Raw genomic sequence first — 13,504 nt, forward strand, 5'->3', positions numbered from 1 at the left:
AAGTGTCTTTTAATTTCCTGGCTGCAATCACCATCTACAGTGATTTTGGAGCCCAGAAAAATAAAGTCAGCCACTGTTTCCACTGTTTCCCCATCTATTTGCCATGAAGTGATGGGACCAGATGCCATGATCTTCGTTTTATGAATGTTGAGTTTTAAGCCAACTTTTTCACTCTCCTCTTTCACCTTCATCAAGATGCTCTTCAGTTCCTTTTCACTTTCTGTCATAAGGGTGGTGTCATCTGCATATCTGAGGTATTGATATTTCTCCTGGCAATCTTGATTCCAGCTTGTGCTTCTTCCAGCCCAGCATTTCTCAAGATAAACTCTGCATCTAAGTTAAATAAGCAGGGTGACAATATCCAGCCTTGATGTACTCCTTTTCCTATTTGGAACCAGTCTGTTGTTCCATGTTCAGTTCTGTTTCTTCCTGACCTGCATACAGGTTTCTCAAGAGGCAGGTCAAGTGGTCTGGTATTCCCATCTCTTGAAGAATTTTCCACAGCTTATTGTGATCCACACAGTCAAAGGCTTTGGCATAGTCAATAAAGCAGAAATAGATGTTTCTCTGGAACTCTCTTGCTTTTTTGATGATCCAGTGGATTTTTGCAATTTGATCTCTGGTTCCTCTGCCTTTTCTAAAACCAGCTTGAAGAAATAAATAAATAAATAAATAAAACCAGCTTGAATCTCTGGAAGTTCACGGTTCACGTATTGCTGAAGCCTGGCTTGGAGAATTTTGAGCATGACTAGCGTGTGATCCTTGCACATATACCTTTTTTCACCAACTCTATAAAAAGACAAAACACCTACTAATTCATTCATTGTTCATTCTTTCAAAAATAGTTCTCTAATGTTTCATGATATGCAAGGTACCTTTCCAGGCACTGATGATAAGTCAGTGACTAAAACAGACAAGTGTCCCTGCTCTTGCAGAAAAAAAAAAGAATAAATGAATGAATCAGTTGGGTAGCCATTCCCTTCTGCAGAGGATCTTCCTGACCCAGAGATGGAACCCGGATCTCCTGCATTGCAGGCAGATTCTTTATCTTCTGAGCCACCAGGAAGTCCTCTAATATGATAGATGATGATAAAAACTATGAGTAAAGGAAACTTGGAAAGCCAAGGTTGGGGTTGTAGTTTGTACAGGATCATCAGAGAAGATCTTTTCCATAAGGTAGCATTTTAGGGCACATTCAAAAGGGGTAAGAGGTAAGCCAGTTAGAAGAAACTCTTAGTGTCATGAAGTAGGAGTGGGCATGGAGTATTTAAGAAATATTAAGAGCAGTGTGGTGAGGGAGAAGAGCAAGGGAGAGGTGGGAGGAGATTTTTTCAGTGAGTTAAAGGGAAGCGGAGGCTGGGAGGCAGATCAGAGAGGTCTTGTAGACCACTTCAGGACTTTACTTTCTATTCCGTTTTGTTGAGAATGGGTTTTACTGTGGAGGCTATCCCAATAATCCAGGCAAGAGATAAGGATGCCTGCTTGGACCCAGGTGGTTGCAGCAGATTTGGATAAGAACTGGTCACAACGAGAACTTCGATTCTAGACAGTTTCTGAAGGTAAGGCTCAGAATATTTGGTGATGGATTGGTTTTAGGCTTGAGAGAAAGGAAAGATGAAAGATGACGCTAAGGCTTTTTGAGTTGAGCAATTTAAAGGGTGTATTTTTCATTAACTGGAGTGGGGGGTATCACAGTGAAGTCTGATTTGGGGAGGTTAAATCTGAGATGCCAAGTGGAAATGCCACAGTTTCCCTTGGGTAAAAGACTGAAAACAAGTTGAAACAAAGTAAGATGCTTTTGAAAGTTTCCTCCAACCTGTACTTAATGCAGAACCTGGCTTATACTGAAACATGTCTGTTAATTTAATCTTTCTTAAATTTACCTTATATGTTAAACATCTTTTTGGTGAGTGTCAAATCACTACTTAGGAAAAACAGATATTAGTGGGTAAATAAATAAAATTATAAAGTATCCTCATAAATTTATTTCCCAGTAGTACACACTTACAATTCATTATTCACTCATTGGATACAGTGCCAACCTCATGTGGTCCTGCTCTGGCACCAGGGATCCTGCAATGAAAAAGACAGACAAAGTTGCTGCCCTCATGGAACTTACAACAGGAGAGGCAGGCAACAGATCATAAACAAATGTATAATAAAGTTTCATGTAGCAATCGAAGGTCATGGAGACAGCGAAGACTATGAAGATGAAATGTGACCTTTCAAGGAAAATCTGAAGTAAGAACAAGCCCTGGGGAGATACACTTGTAATCTATTACATTTTTGATAAGTTGTCATCCTATTGGAGCATTATATTTTCTTAAGCTCATATAAACACATCTAGTATTCAGAGAAAAATTTAGCATTTACCTCTTTAGAATGTTGTTAAAAGTTCAGAAATAGCAGACATAAAACCGATGAATCACCAAAGCAGTAATTAGTAAAAGTTTTGTGTACACACCAAACGGTCAGTTCTTGAACTGGAAGTACTCAAATTACACATGGAAAGAGACCCAGGGAGCTATTGTTATAAAGCAGCTTACATAGTGTGGCAGCAGTGCCTGTTGATGCCTCACAGTGATTGGTTTTAATACCAGAATTTTCTTAAATGATAAGGGATGGGTTAGTGGTTACTTCATATCAGTTTGGGGGAACAGTGTAAGTTTCACTTATGATTTCTAGAGACATAAGCAGGAAGTAACCCTGGTCAAGTTAGTCTCACTTGTCTCGTAAAATAAGCTAAATTAAGCTTTGCTTGTATGACTAAACTGGTATTGTCTGCTCAGGGAATTTTTAAGGCTGGTTTCTGTTTGTGTTTGATTTTAACAATCTCAAAGGATACATCCATATATTAGTATCATTTTACTTGTGAACTTAGCTTTATAAATGAATGACATGCCCATATTTATAAACTTTACAAAGACTCAAATGGACAATTATAGTTATAATAGTTGCTATTTTTTTTGTAATGCTTACTATATGTCAGGTACTTCTGAAATGTGTTGCCCATATATCACCTCATTTAATCATTTTTTGGAGTACAAAACAGTTACCAATTAATTGCCATTTTACTTATGAGTAAACTGAGGCACAGAGATGTCATCTAGCTACAAAGTGAGAGAGCTGGATTCAATAGGCGGTCTGATTATCAGAGCCTATACTCTTAATCTGATGTATCCAGTCATTGTTTTATTCTTTATATTGTTAAAAGCAAATGTTCTAAGCATGCATATGAGGGCTCACTCATTGCTTCACATCCAGTGTGTACAAGGTGCAGAAGCCATCACAGATGATCTGACAACTCTGGACAGGAAAGCCCTGCTACAGCTGGGTTATGCAGCCAACCCTCACATTCTCCAACGGAGTACAGGAAAATCTGATGCTGTAAGTTATTGGTACTTTTATTGATTTGATAAACCGTTTAAGATAATTTGCCCTCCGAAGTTTTGCAGCCTTAAATTTGAAGAAATGATTCCAACAGTTGAAGTTGGACTGAGGTGAATAGTCATTAATACGCCGGGTTCAGCCCTCACTTCTACCATGGATTGACGTTTGGTATGTTTACTGTGGAAAAGTCATCTTCCATCTTTGGAAGTTTGTAAAAATTTGGTTTACGCTGTTCAGAATGTTAACTGACCACGATGATAGTGGGCTAATCCGGTATCACCCCTTTCCCCACAAAAAAGTAGCTGGATAATCTTTTTGTTTTGAAAATCATAAGCTAATAAAACTGAAGGGCAGGGATAATGTAATTTTTCTTTAGGAAAAGGGAAACAAAGCCCTAGTCTCAATGTTAACTTTATACTTTTTACAAAATGAATGAGATTTCTTAATGAGTATTACTTAGACTAGTTATTGTACAAATAGATAATTATAGCATTTCTATAGTGTCCTGGAGTATGCAGACCAAGCTGCTTGGAGTTGGAGGCCATTGGCTCCCTAGACACCCCCAGGTGATTAATACCTCAGGTACACCGGTAATTGATTGATGGGCTATCAATGTGTGTTGGCTTAAAACTGAGAAAATTCTGCTTTTGATAGCCTAAATAATAATAAAGCAATGTGGATTTAGCTAGATACGTTATCATTGAGTGGATATTCAAAATAGATTTTATTTGGATAGCAATCATCCTGAATCAATCCATTCTGAACTGACAGCAAGACGTAATCAATCTCTGAGCCAGGTGGACTGATTTTCTGCAGATGTCCCAAGTTGGTAATTTGTTTGTTTATTAAAAATCACATGTACATTATTTTATATGCCTATTATTATATAGATATTTATGCTTAATAGAAAAAGGAGTATTACCAGGGTTATAGAAAAATTAAAAAATGTTCCTTGCAAAGTTGTGTCCCAGACAAGGCTTATTTTGGTATATTTCTAAAGTATACTCTTTTGGGGCTTCCCTGGTGGCTCAGACAGTACAGAATCTACTTTGTCATTTTCCAGTTGCATTTGTGTGATTTCTGCTTCTAATCTGCCTTCTGTTTACACAGCTCTCTAAGTCAACGTGCCTGAGGGTGGTTCTGACTTTTGAGGGTGGTTCTGACTTTTCCTCCAAAGTATAAGTCACGGTAAATGTCAGCACCCAGGGTGCATGTTCTCCATGGACTCTATACTCATCAATGTCACCTCTCTCGCTTGCTTTTGGGTTTTACATCCATTGTCTGACTGATATGGAAATCACTGATGATTTCCACCAAACTTTAATGGCATTACATTTTAGCAAATAAATGTATTTTTAGATTAAATAATTGGAATTCAAATTTATTAATGATGATATGAATGTGCTTAGTCTCTCAGTCATGTCCAACTCTTTGCAGCCCCATAGACAGTAGCCTGCAAGGCTCCTCTGTCACGGGATTTCTCAGGCAAGAATACTGGAGCAGGTTGCCATTTCCTTCTCCATGGGATCTTCTGACCCAGGGATCAAAGCCGCATCTCCTGTGTCTCCTGTGTTGCAGGCAGATTTTTTCCCGGCTGAGCCACTGGGGAAGCCATTGGGAAAAGATGATATGGTATTCTCTAAGAAAGAAATTGGAAATGTTTAATTTATGTTTTAGGACTCTTGTGTTAACTATAGTATTGTTCTGCTTTATGGACAATGGCGTTTTCTTCATTTTCTCTTCTCAGGATGTTGTGGCTGCAGAGAAGAAGAAACAGATGGTTGCAGAGCAAGTGATGATAGACCACTTATCCAGGCAAGCGTTAATAGAGATCCATTCAGAAAACATTCACTACATTTCCTTTTTATTTTATTTTTTTATCTTTATTTTTTTAAATTTTATTTTATTTTTAAACTTTACAATATTGTATTGGTTTTGCCAAATATCAAAATGAATCCGCCACAGGTCTCCCTCCTCCCTCCCCTACATTTCCTTTTTATACATGACATCTGCATTGGAATGGTCAACTCAGAGGTTTCCATACTTTCTCTGTTTACTGCACTTTTTTTTCCCACCAGACTCCTTGCCCAACAGAAATACTTCACAGTTCTATTTACTAAGTATTTTTTGTCTAAATAGCTTAGTAAATATTTTCTTCCTAATAACTTAATGGTCATCTGAAAAAATAATACAAATTGAAAAAATGTTTTTATTTCCTTCATAAATATGCAGCTACTCACTATGCACTTCTTGGATGACAAATAATCTCTCAAATCTTAGAATTGGATGGAATGCTGCCACTCTCACTTTCTAGCCCACCTGGCCCCTGCTTTTTATCACAGCAACTGTAGAAAAGCCAGTTTTGCAAAGATGTAATATCATTCATTGACGGCGTGTAATGTGGTGTTTTGCTGAAGCTGTGAATTACTTGGAGCTAGTAGTTTTTGTGGTATGCCACAATAATGAAGTATCACTATTTCCCTCAAAAACTAAACATGTCCAGCGGTGTTCCTTTGACTTCCCTGTGACACCCGAGTGTGACTCAGTGCACTTTGGGAACTGTGGGATTGTCAAGAGTTCTAAAGCCTAACGTAAAGTTTCACAACCCTTAGAAAACTAGATAAAGTTTCAATACCTGCTGTGCTAAATTGCATGAATATGTAAGTAATGCAGGATTTCAGAAGAGGCTGGGATAGTCTAGGAAGTCTTCACAGCAGAGGTAAGACTCAAATTTAGCTTTGAAAAAGTTAACTACTTAGTTGGTTGGCAGAGAGAAAGAATGATAGTCTATATACCTGTTTCTTAGTTAATTTTTTGACACAGTTTTGTTACAGTCTTCAGTATTTGCCCTTTTATTACCTCATGAACTGACTTTACATTTTTACTCCCAAAATGCCACCGCAGTGTCTCTTCATAAGATAACTGCTGCTGCTGCTGCTGACTCGCTTCAGTTGTGTCCAACTCTGTGTGACCTCATAGATGGCAACCCACTAGGCTCCCCCGTCCCGGGGATTCTCCAGGCAAGAACACTGGAGTACATTGCATTTCCTTCTAGTGGCGTCCATATTGCTGGGTTAATGGCAATTACCTATTTCTCAGTTACTCAACCCATCAGTGCCATATACAGGGTTGAGTACTTTCTTCTCTGTGAAGCACTTTTTTTTTCCTCCCTTGGCTTCTGGCATACCACACATGGCTGGTTTACCCTCCTACTTTCCAATCCTCAGCCTCCTGTCTTAGTTCGTCTTCACCTCTCCTATCTTTATACACAGGAATACACAAGGACTTCTACTTCTTGGACTTCTCCTTTTACTTTCTAGGTGATTTCATCCAGTATTGGGTCTTCAGTAACCATCTATATGCTGATGCAGCCGTAATCCAAATCCCAAAGTAACGTTGGAAAATGTTACTTTGGTTTCTGAAAGTTGTTCTTTTTCATTCCCTTATTATGAAATCCTCTTTAGTTTTCTTCCATGGCAACAATATTCTTCAAGTTCAGTCCGTCAGTTCAGTCACTCAGTCATGTCCAACTCTTTGCAACCCCACGGACTGCAGCACGCCAGGCTTCCCTATCCATCATCAACTCCCAGAGCTTACTCAAACTCATGTCCATCGAGTCAGTGATGCCACCCAACATTCTGATCCTCTGTCGTCCCCTTCTCCTCCTGCCTTCGATCTTTACCAGCATCAGAGTCTTTTCTAAGCAGTCAGTTCTTCACATCAAGGGGCTAAAGTATTGGAGTTTCAGCTTCAGCATCAGTCCTTCCAGTGAATATTCAGGACTGATTTCCTTTAGAATTGACTGATTTGATTTCCTTGCAGTCCTAGGGACTCTCAAGAGTCTTCTCCAACACCACAGTTCAAAAGCATCAATTCTTTGGCACTCAGCTTTCTTTATAGTCCAACTCACATCCATACATGACTACTGGAAAAACCATAGCTTTGACTACACAGATGTTTGTTGGCAAAGTAATGTCTCTGCTTTTTAATATGCTGTCTAGGTTGTCATAGCTTTTCTTCCAAGGAGAAGTGTCTTTTAATTTCATGGCTGGGTCACCATCTGCAGTGATTTTCCAGCCCCCCAAAATAAAGTCTTTCACTGTTTCCATTGTTGCCCCATCTATTTGCCATGAAGTGGTGGGACTGGATGCCATGATCTTAGTTTTCTGAATGTTGAGTTTTAAGCCAACTTTTTCACACTACTCTTTCACTATCATCAAGAGGCTCTTCAGTTCTTCTTCGCTCTCTGCCATAAGGGTGGTGTCATCTGCATATCTGAGGTGGTTGATATTTCTTCTGGCAATCTTGATTCCATCTTGTGCTTCATCCAGCCCAGCATTTCTCATAATGTACTATGCATCTAAGTTAAATAAGCACGGTGACAATATATAGCCTTGACGTACTCCTTTTCTGATTTGGAACTAGTCTGTTGTTCCGTGTCCAGTTCTAACTGTTGCTTCTTGACCTGCATACAGGTTTCTCAGGAGACAGGTCAGGTGGTCTGGTCTTCCCATCTCTTGAAGAATTTTCTGCAGTTTATTGTTATCCACACAGTCAAAGGCTTTGGCATAGTCAATAAAGCAGAAGTAGATTTTTTTCTGGAATTCTCTTGCTTTTTCGATGATCTATCAAATGTTGGCAATTTGATCTCTGGATCCTCTGCCTTTTCTAAAACCAGCTTGAATATCTGGAAGTTCATGGTTCATGTATTGCTGAAGCCTGGCTTGGAGAATTTTGAGCATGACTTTACTAGTGTGTGAGATGAGTGCAACTGTGCGGTAGTTTGAGCATTCTTTGGCATTGCCTTTCTTTGGGATTGGTGAAAACTGACCTTCTCCAGTCCTATGGCCACTGCTGAGTTTTCCAAATTTGCTGGCATATTGAGTGCAGCACTTTCATAGCACCATCTTTCAGGATTTGAAATAGCTCAACTGGAATTCCATCACCTCCACTAGCTTTGTTCATAGTGATGCTTCCTCTGGTCCACTTGCCTTCACATTCCAGGATGTCTGGCTCTAGGTTAGTGATCACACCATCCTAGTTATCTGGGTCATGAAGATCTTTTTTGTATAGTTCTTCTGTGTATTCTTGCCACCTCTTCTTAATGTCTTCTGCTTCTGTTAGGTCCATATACATTTCTGTCCTTTATTGTGCCCATCTTTGCATGAGAAGTTGCCTTGGTATCTCTAATTTTCTTGAAGAGATTTCTGGTCTTTCCTATTCTAGTGTTTCCCTCTGTTTCTTTGCACTGATCGCTGAGGAAGGCTTTCTTATCTCTCCTTTCTATTCTTTGAACTCTACATTCAGATGGGTATGTCCTTTTCTCCTTTGCCTTTTGCTTCTTTTCTCAGCTATTTGTAATAATTCTTCAAGTTATTTAGGCTTAAAATCTTGTTAATGCCTTTAATCCTTCTCTTTCACTCAAATCCTATATGCAGTTCATTGGCAAACTCAGGTCTACCATCAAAATAAATTTATCCCCCTCTGCTGCCACCCTCCCTGTTCACCCTGTCATTTCCTGTCTCCTGGATTATTTCAGACACTTTCTAATTGGACTCATTGTACCTGCATTTGCCCCTAATTGGTCTATTCTCAACCTAGCAGCCAGTGAGTCCATTAAAAACATAAGCCACATCAAACCTTCCAGTAACATCCATGTCAATCAGAATAAAATCTGTAAGACCTATGTATCGGTTGCTTCCCAGGTGGCTCAGTGGGTGAAGAATCTGTTGCCGTGCGGGAGACGGAGGACACAAGGGTTCAGTCCCTGGGTCGGGAAGATCCACTGGAAGAGGAAAAGGCAACCCATGCCAGTATTCTTGCCAGGAGACCCCTATGCACAGAGGAGCCTTGTGGGCTACAGTCCGTGGGGTTGCAGAGTCAGACATGACTGAAGTGACCGAGTATGCACATGTATTGGTTACCTATCACTATAAAACCTAGTAGCTTAAAACAGTAGTCATTAATTAATGCTCATGTGTCTTCAGGTCAGCTGTCCAGGCTAGACTTGGCTGAGTAGCTATTACTTTTCACTTAGTTTGGCCCATTATATGTGACCAAAAGCAGTGGGCTTAATTCTGAGTTTAATCCTTAAAAAACCTCATGTTTCCATTTGCTTTTTTGTGCTTCTGCCATCTTTGTTAGCTTGGTTAACCCACTTGTTCTCAAAAGGAAAGTCCTTCCCTACATGCAGCTGGACCACTTAGCCACAATTATCCTAGATGAACAGATTCCCAAACCACCCACACTTGCACGAATTAGTTCAGGTCAGATCAGCAGAGCCATCCGCTGCCAAAGCATTTCCAATGGCTAAACTTAAAGCCAAAGAAAGTATACTACCATTATAATGAGGGCATGCCAAGGGTGTGAATCAGGAGTGCTAAAAAACTGGGGTCAGTAGCACATTCTCCCCAATCCCTGCATGTTTTGCCCACCATTAGACACTGGACCCCTTTTCCTACTTCTCTCATTTACTCTGCTTTGCCATCTGGCTTCCTCCCTTCTAAAACATACCAGAGTCACTGATGTCTCAGGTACTTTGCATTTATTTTCCCTTTCGCTTGGAATGCTTCCTCCCCACCCCAGAAATCCATATGGTTGCTTACATACTTCCTGTCTTTTATTCAGAAGTCGTCGGCACAGTGTCTTTTTGTTTAAAGAATAGTAAGAGGAAGACCTGAAGCTCCAAATCCTCTCAGAAATTTCGATTTATTTTTAGATAATACTTATGGAAAAAGAGATAGATAAGAATATTCACTTGTATGATGTTTTTAATTATTAAATTTGTTCATTTAATATCTGATAGATCATTCATTCTGCCAGTAGTATAAATTGGCATTTGTATATGGGTTTTTCCAACTGCTTATAAATATGTGAATACTAGAGCATTTCATTATAATATTTAATTGTCAGACTGTTGTGTTTTCCTGTATAGGGCTGTAATCAGTGATCCAGAGCAAAATTTAACCTCTGAGAAGCAAGAAATTTCTCATATCCTTCCAGATTCAAAGCTGGCACCTATTCGATTTAGGAAAAGAACACTGCATGAAACAAAGTAAGAAGGCTTTTATATAAAATAAGGATGTAGTATGTTATATTTTTCAAATGTACTTTTGTATCTAATGGAAATTTTTTCCTTTGTGTTTTTATCTTTTCTGTATAAAGGAAAGTGGAATTTTTGGAGTTCAGATCCCAGTTCTGTCACTTTAAGATACTGGGATAAACTTTGCCCTCCAGATCTTCTATTTATAATTTAGGAGTGACAGCCAGAAACTCAGGCAGCAATACATGTGAAAAGACACAATGTAGTAACTGAGACATCTGTATATGCACAATATATACTGGCTGAATTTCTATGACATAATGTATTCAAAATTAGTATTTTTTAAAAAATATTACTTTTTGCCTTTTACTTTGTACTTTATGAAGTACAAAGTAGCAAGTACTTTATGAAGTACAAAGTACTCGGTTTGGTATGGATTTTTATAGTTCGCTGGTGCAGTCCACTGAAAGTTCTCACCAACTTTACCGATAATTGACATTTAGCCTCAGATTTAATAGAATAGAGAACCCATCAGTTCTTAGAGCAGTTTTTTAATATTTTCAGATTGGTATAATTGTCAGTACTTTCTTATAACTTCCCTGGTGACTCAGAGGTTAAAGCGTCTGCCTGCAAGGCCGGAGACCCGGATTCAATCCCTGGGTCAGGAAGATCCCCTAGAGAAGGAAATGGCAACCCACTCCAGTATTCTTGCCTGGAGAATCCCGTGGATGGAGGAGCCTGGTAGATTACAGTCCACGGGGTTGCAAAGAGTCAGACACGACTGAGCGACTTCACTTTCTTATAACTTAGGTCTTTTTGTCTCATTCTTATCTTATTTCTAGAAGCCTTATCGTATTTTCTAGAAGTTTCCATACCTTTAAATATTTGAAGGTATCATGCGTTAATTTCCTATTGCTGCTGTAACAGATTACCACAAATAGTATTTTTGAAACGACACACATTTATTCTCTTCCACTTCTGGAGTTCAGAAATCTACAATCAAGGTGCTGACAGGACTGCATTCCTTCCAGAGGCTTTAGGGAAGAATCGCTTCTTTGCCTTTTTCAGTGTCTAGGGGCTGCCTTTGTTCCTTGGCTTGTGGTCCCTCCACCATCTTCAAAGCAGAGGATTGTTATTACTCTGCTGTTCCTCTTCTGTAGGTATCACATATCCTTCTGCTCTCCTTTTATAAAACACTTGTGATTGCACTGAACCTACCTGTATAATCCTGGTTAATCTTCTCATCTCCAGATCTTTAACTTAATCACATTTGCAAAGTCCCTGTTATCATGTGTAAATTAATTAATGTGACCTGAAGATTAGGATATGAGTATCTTTCAGGGGCCATCACTCAGCTACCATATGTCTAAACTTGTCTTTCTTAAAGTAAACTTTTATAGAAATAAAACATTCATTCACAAAGTTTACACATTTTAAATGTACAGCATAGGAATTTTCACAAACTGAACAAAACTTATGCCTTATTCCTAGACCAAGAAACAGGTCAGCACCCCAGAAACCATTGCTGCCCCTCAGTTACTTCCCAGCTCCTCTGCCGCCCCAGGTTAGCCTCTCCATCCTAACATTGTAGATTGCTATTGTCTGGTTATGAATTTACATGAACTCACAAAACTTGGACTCTGAGTCTGAATTCTTTTGCTTAACGTTACGTTTGCAAGTTTAATCTGTGTTATTTGTAGTTGTCCCTTATCCTCCTTACTGTACAGTATTTTATTGTATAAATATACCACAGTTTGTTTACTCACAGCTGTTGGTGGACATTTGGCAGTTTGTGGATAGTGCTGCCATAAACTTTAGTGCATGCCTTTTGATGAGCATATGTACTCATTTCTGCTCAGTACTCACTTTGAAGTGGAATTGCTGGCCCATCTACTATGCATATGTTCAGCTTTAAAGAATACTGTCAAATAGTCTTCCAAAGTGGTTGCTACAATTAAAACTCCCACCAGTAGCAGTAAGAAGGTGCTAGTGGCACCGTATCTGTACAAGATACTGGTAACTATCTATATTTTTCATTTTAGTTCCTCTTATGGGTATCAGTCAGTTCAGTCACTCAGTCCTGTCTGACTGTTTGTGACCCCATGGATTGCAGCATGCTAGGCTTCCCTCTCCATCACAACTCCCAGAGCTTGCTCAAATCCATGCTCATTGGGTTGGTAATGCCATCCAACCATCTCATCCTCCGTTGTCCCCTTCTCCTCCCGCCTTCGATCTTTACCAGCATCAGGATCTTTTCTAAGCAGTCAGTTCTTCATATCAGGTGGCCAGAGTATCGGAGTTTCAGCTTCAGCATTAGTCCTTAGTGAATATTCAGGACTGATTTCCTTTAGGATGGACTGGTTGGATCTCCTTGCAGTCCAAGGGACTCTCAAGAGTCTTCTCCAACACCACAGTTCAAAAGCATCAATTCTTAAGTGCTCAGCTTTCTTTATAGTCCAAGTCTCACATCTATACATGACTACTGGAAAAACCATAGATTTGACTAGATGGACCTTTGTTGGCAAAGTAATGTCTCTGCTTTTTAATATGCTGTCTAGGTGGGTCATAGCTTTTCTTCCAAGGAGCAAAAGTGTCTTTTAATTTCATGGCTGCGGTCACCATCTGCAGTGATTTTGGAGTCCTCCAAAATAAATTCTGTCACTGTTTCCATTGTTTCCCCATCTACTTGCTATAAAGAGATGGCACCAGGTGCCATGATCTTAGTTTTCTGAATGTTGAGTTTTAACCCAACTTTTTCACTCTCCTCTTTCACTTTCATCAAGAGGATCTTTAGTTCTTCACTTTCTGCCATAAGGTTTGTGTCATCTGCATATCTGAGGTTATTGATATTTCTCCCAGCAATCTTGATTCCAGCTTGTGCTTCTTCCAGCCCAGCATTTCTCATGATGTACTCTACATATAAGTTAAATAAGCAGGGTGACAATATACAGCCTTGACGTACTCCTTTTCCTATTTGGAACCAGTCTGTTGTTCCATGTCCAGTTCTACCTGTTGCTTCTTGACCTGCATACAGATTTCTCAGGAGACAGGTCAGGTGGTCTGATATTCCCA

The 13,504-nt window shown here is 39.4% G+C and overlaps 1 protein-coding gene across 4 annotated transcripts in view; it reads left to right on the forward strand.

Moving 5' to 3' along the window:
• CAPS2 (calcyphosine 2) overlaps positions 1 to 13,504 on the forward strand; it is a 49,728-nt gene that overhangs the window by 16,646 nt on the left and 19,578 nt on the right. For 3 of the 4 annotated variants that reach the window (XM_010828888.1, XM_010828891.1, XM_010828890.1), the window contains 3 exons: positions 3,265 to 3,387; positions 5,138 to 5,205; positions 10,325 to 10,444. In XM_010828888.1, coding sequence (XP_010827190.1) covers positions 3,265 to 3,387; positions 5,138 to 5,205; positions 10,325 to 10,444 — 311 coding nt within the window. Of the gene's footprint in view, positions 1 to 2,053; positions 2,242 to 3,264; positions 3,388 to 5,137; positions 5,206 to 10,324; positions 10,445 to 13,504 lie in introns of those variants that run through there. The other variant, XM_010828892.1, reaches the window with a different exon arrangement.

Source organism: Bison bison, unplaced genomic scaffold (assembly GCF_000754665.1).
Source record: "Bison bison bison isolate TAMUID 2011002044 unplaced genomic scaffold, Bison_UMD1.0 scf7180017864497, whole genome shotgun sequence".
In the NCBI taxonomy this organism is placed as follows: domain Eukaryota; kingdom Metazoa; phylum Chordata; class Mammalia; order Artiodactyla; family Bovidae; genus Bison; species Bison bison.